Source organism: Oncorhynchus gorbuscha, unplaced genomic scaffold, assembly GCF_021184085.1.
Source record: "Oncorhynchus gorbuscha isolate QuinsamMale2020 ecotype Even-year unplaced genomic scaffold, OgorEven_v1.0 Un_scaffold_3746, whole genome shotgun sequence".
NCBI lineage: Eukaryota > Metazoa > Chordata > Actinopteri > Salmoniformes > Salmonidae > Oncorhynchus > Oncorhynchus gorbuscha.
In genome coordinates this window covers 25,547-30,925 of record NW_025747917.1, presented here as the reverse complement: position 1 = coordinate 30,925, position 5,379 = coordinate 25,547, and the positions used below count along the sequence as shown (strand labels likewise).

General features: G+C 54.9%; 1 protein-coding gene across 1 annotated transcript; it reads left to right on the top strand.

Moving 5' to 3' along the window:
- Positions 1–1,507: 1,507 nt before the first annotated feature.
- LOC124028098 (voltage-dependent calcium channel gamma-3 subunit-like) lies at positions 1,508–2,367 on the top strand (the record flags this gene model as incomplete). The annotated part of the gene is made up of 1 exon (XM_046340246.1): positions 1,508–2,367. A coding segment is annotated over one exon (507 nt), but the record flags the coding sequence as incomplete, so codon positions are not given.
- Between the last annotated feature and the right edge of the window lie 3,012 nt (positions 2,368–5,379).

Genomic DNA, 5,379 nt, shown 5'->3' with positions numbered 1-5,379 from the left:
GATGGGTTCAGTAGTAACTGATGGGTTCAGTAGTAACTGATGGGTTTAACAGTAACTGATGGGTTCAACAGTAACTGATGGGTTCAACAGTAACTGATGGGTTCAACAGTAACTGATGGGTTCAGTAGTAACTGATGAGTTCAACAGTAACTGATGGGTTCAGTAGTAACTGATGGGTTCAACAGTAACTGATGGGTTCAACAGTAACTGATGGGTTCAACAGTAACTGATGGGTTCAACAGTAACTGATGGGTTCAGTAGTAACTGATGGGTTCAGTAGTAACTGATGGGTTTAACAGTAACTGATGGGTTCAACAGTAACTGATGGGTTCAGCAGTAACTGATGGGTTCAGTAGTAACTGATGGGTTCAGTAGTAACTGATGGGTTCAGTAGTAACTGATGGGTTCAACAGTAACTGATGGGTTCAACAGTAACTGATGGGTTCAACAGTAACTGATGGGTTCAACAGTATCTGATGGGTTCAACAGTAACTGATGGGTTTAACTAGATGTTATTGACCCCCCCCACCCCCATAGCAGTCTGTTCAGAGGGATGTGTGTAGACTAGTGTCATTGTGTTCCACACTAACTGATGGGTCATTATTTCCCACAGTGCAGCAGCAGAGCCTTTGGAGCCAGAGACAGATAAACATAGATATGGCCAGCTTTACAAGTGGTACACTATTCCCTATTTAGTGCACTACTTTTGACCAGAAGCCTATGGGGTTAGTAGTGCACTAGATAGGGAATAGGGTGCCATTTGGGACAAACACGTATGACTGTGAATGGAGGCTCATTACAACACATCAGTGTTCTGTTACCCAGAGTTCCACATGGCTGCTGAACGGAGCAGAGCAGGGAAGCAGTGCATTGTGGGGTTAATGATATGGAATGAGAGGGAAACACAACACACCAACACCTTTCTTTCTCTCCCTCTCTCCCCCTGTCTCCCTTTCTCTCCCTCTCCGCTCCCCCTCTCCCTTTCTCTCTCTGTCTCTGTCTCTCTCTCTCTCTCTCTGTCTCTCTCTCTCTGTCTCTCTCTCCCTCTCTCTCCCTCTCTCTGTCTCTCTCCCTCTCTCTGTCTCTTTCTCTCTCCCTCTGTCTCTCTCTCCCTCTCTCTCTCTCTCTCTCTCTCTCTCTCTCTCTCTCTCTCTCTCTCTCTCTCTCTCTCTCTCTCTCTCTCTCTCTCTCTCTCTCTCTCTCTCTCTCTCTCCCTCTCTCTCTCTTCCCTCTCTCTCCTTTTCTCTCTCTGTCTCTGTCTCTCTCGCTCTCTCTCTCCCTCTCTCTCTCTCTCTCTCTCTCTCTCTCTCTCTCTCTCTCTCTGTCTCTCTCTCCTTTTCCCTCTCTCTCCTTTTCTCTCTCTGTCTCTCTCTCTCTCTCTCTCTCTCTCTCTCTCTCTCTCTCTCTCTCTCTCTCTCTCTGTCTCTCTCTGTCTCTCTCTGTCTCTCTCTCCCTCTCTCTCCCTCTTTCTCCCTCTCTCTGTCTCTCTCTCTCTCTCTCTCTCTCTCTAGGTCTCAGTAACATCATCGGCATCATCGTCTACATCTCGGCTAACTCTGGCGACCCGGGTCAGAGCGACAGCAAGAAGAGTTACTCGTACGGCTGGTCCTTCTACTTCGGGGCGTTGTCCTTCATCATGGCAGAGATGGTGGGCGTTCTGGCCGTCCACATGTTTATAGAGAAACACCGGAAGCAGAGGGCCAAGTCTCGCACCGAACTCATCAAGAAATCAGCGTTCAGCCGTATCCCGTCTTACCGTTACCGCTTCCGCCGTCGCTCCAGCATCCGTTCCTCCGAGGCGCCCAGCCGGGATGCTTCTCCCATGGGGAAGGGGGGTTACAGCGGCCCGGGGACAGCCTCCGACCTCCCCATGTACACGCTCACCCCCCGCGAAGCCGGATCTAAGGCCGTCATGGGGGGAGTGCTCAATTCAGAGAGGGAGTTTCTACAGGGCGGTACTCTGGCCAAGGACTACGGCAAAGACGCGGCCAATAGGAGAACCACGCCCGTCTGAGGGAGGCGGGGCCTAGGAGGTGATTGGATGGGAGCTGGACGATGATAATGATGATGAGAGACAGTGAGGGAGGAAGAGGCGTTATGAACTTTGACCTCTCTGCAACCTCCAGGGATAATTGGCAAAGGGGAAATTAGACGTTGGTTCCTAACCACTGATCTAGGATCAGATTCCCCTTTTAAAACCCCTAGTGGGATGGGGGGGGCACTACCCCTTAACCTCATCCCCTAGTGCAGGGGGCACTACCCCTTAATCTCATCCCCTAGTGCAGGGGTGGGCACTACCCCTTAACCTCATCCCCTAGTGGAGGGGTGGGCACTACCCCTTAACCTCATCCCCTAGTGGAGGGGGGGCACTACCCCTTAACCTCATCCCCTAGTGCAGGGGGGCACTACCCCTTAACCTCATCCCCTAGTGCAGGGGTGGGCACTACCCCTTAACCTCATCCCCTAGTGGAGGAGGGGCACTACCCCTAACCTCATCCCCTAGTGGAGGGGGGCACTACCCTTAACCTCATCCCCTAGTGGAGGGGGGCACTACCCTTAACCTCATCCCCTAGTGCAGGGGGGGGGGGCACTACCCCTTAACCTCATCCCCTAGTGCAGGGGGGCACTACCCCTTAACCTCATCCCCTAGTGCAGGGGGCCTACCCTTAACCTCATCCCCTAGTGCAGGGGGCACTACCCCTTAACCTCATCCCCTAGTGCAGGGGGGGGGGCACTACCCCTTAACCTCATCCCCTAGTGCAGGGGTGGGCACTACCCCTTAACCTCATCCCCTAGTGCAGGGGTGGGCACTACCCCTTAACCTCATCCTTTAGTGGAGGGGTGGGCACTACCCCTTAACCTCATCCCCTAGTGGAGGGGTGGGCACTACCCCTTAACCTCATCCCCTAGTGGAGGTGGGGGCACTACCCCTTAACCTCATCCCCTAGTGCAGGGGAGGTGGGCACTAACCCTTAACCTCATCCTTTAGTGGAGGGGTGGGCACTACCCCTTAACCTCATCCCCTAGTGGAGGGGTGGGCACTACCCCTTAACCTCATCCCCTAGTGGAGATGGGGGCACTACCCCTTAACCTCATCCCCTAGTGCAGGGGAGGTGGGCACTAACCCTTAACCTCATCCTTTAGTGGAGGGGTGGGCACTACCCCCTAACCTCATTCCCTAGTGGAGGGGGGGGGAACTACCCCCTAACCTCATCCCCTAGTGCAGGGGTGGGCACTACCCCCTAACCTCATCCCCTAGTGGAGGAGGGGGGCACTACCCCTTAACCTCATCCCCTAGTGGAGGGGGGGGGGTGGCACTACCCCCTAACCTCATCCTCTGTGCAGGGGGGCTGGGCACTACTGGTGAGTTGTACCAGAGGACTGTGGGTTGTTGTCCCCCCTGTACTAGAGGACTATGAGTTGCTGCCCACCCCCTGTATTAGAGGACTGTGAGTTGTTGCCCCCTGTACTAGAGGACTGTGAGTTGCTGCCCACCCCTGTATTAGAGGAATGTGAGTTCCTGCCCACCCCTGTACTAGAGGACTGTGAGTTGCTGCCCACCCCTGTATTAGAGGACTGTGAGTTGCTGCCCCCTGTACTAGAGGACTGTGAGTTGCTGCCCCCTGTACTAGAGGACTGTGAGTTGCTGCCCCCTGTACTAGAGGACTGTGAGTTGCTGCCCCCTGTACTAGAGGACTGTGAGTTGTTGCCCACCCCCTGTACTAGAGGACTGTGAGTTTCTGCCCACCCCTGTACTAGAGGACTGTGAGTTGTTGCCCACCTCTGTACTAGAGGACTGTAAGTTGCTGCCCCCTGTACTAGAGGACTGTGAGTTGCTGCCCACCCCCTGTACTAGAGGACTGTGAGTTGTTGCCCCCTGTACGAGAGGACTGTGAGTTGTTGCCCCCTGTACTAGAGGACTGTGAGTTGCTGCCCACCCCCTGTACTAGAGGACTGTGAGTTGTTGCCCACCCCTGTACTAGAGGACTGTGAGTTGTTGCCCCCTGTACTAGAGGACTGTGAGTTGTTGCCCATCCCCTGTACTAGAGGACTGTGAGTTGTTGCCCATCCCCTGTACTAGAGGACTGTGAGTTCCTGCCCACCCCCTGTACTAGAGGACTGTGAGTTGCTGCCCACCCCTGTACTAGAGAACTGTGAGTTGCTGCCCACCCCCTGTACTAGAGGACTGTGAGTTCCTGCCCACCGCCTGTACTAGAGGACTGTGAGTTCCTGCCCACCCCCTGTACTAGAGGACTGTGAGTTGCTGCCCACCCCCTGTACTAGAGGACTGTGAGTTGCTGCCCTATGTACTAGAGGACTGTGAGTTGCTGCCCCCTGTACTAGAGGACTGTGAGTTGCATCACCTGTACTAGAGGACTGTGAGTTGCTGCCCACCCCCTGTACTAGAGGACTGTGAGTTGCTGCCCACCCCCTGTACTAGAGGACTGTGAGTTGCTGCCCACCCACTGAACTAGAGGACTGTGAGTTGCTGCCCACCCCCTGTACTAGAGGACTGTGAGTTGTTGCCCACCCCTGTACTAGAGGACTGTGAGTTGCTGCCCACCCCTGCACTAGAGGACTGTGAGTTGTTGCCCACCCCCTGTACTAGAGGACTGTGAGTTGCTGCCCACCCCCTGCACTAGAGGACTGTGAGTTGCTGCCCACCCGCTGCACTAGAGAACTGTGAGTTGTTGCCCACCCCTGTACTAGAGGACTGTGAGTTGCTGCCCACCCCTGCACTAGAGGACTGTGAGTTGCTGCCCACCCCTGTACTAGAGGACTGTGAGTTGCTGCCCACCCCCTGCACTAGAGGACTGTGAGTTGCATCCCCTGTACTAGAGGACTGTGAGTTGCTGCCCCCTGTACTAGAGGACTGTGAGTTGCTGCCCACCCCTGTACTAGAGGACTGTGAGTTGTTGCCCACCCCTGTACTAGAGGACTGTGAGTTGCTGCCCACCCCTGTACTAGAGGACTGTGAGTTGCTGCCCACCCCTGCACTAGAGGACTGTGAGTTGCTGCCCACCCCCTGAACTAGAGGACTGTGAGTTGCTGCCCACCCCTGTACTAGAGGACTGTGAGTTGTTGCCCACCCCCTGCACTAGAGGACTGTGAGTTGCTGCCCACCCCCTGCACTAGAGGACTGTGAGTTGCTGCCCACCCCTGCACTAGAGGACTGTGAGTTGCTGCCCACCCCTGCACTAGAGGACTGTGAGTTGCTGCCCACCCCTGAACTAGAGGACTGTGAGTTGCTGCCCACCCCTGTACTAGAGGACTGTGAGTTGTTGCCCACCCCCTGCAGTAGAGGACTGTAAGTTGCTGCCCACCCCTGTAGTAGAGGACTGTGAGTTGCTGCCCACCCCCTGCACTAGAGGACTGTGA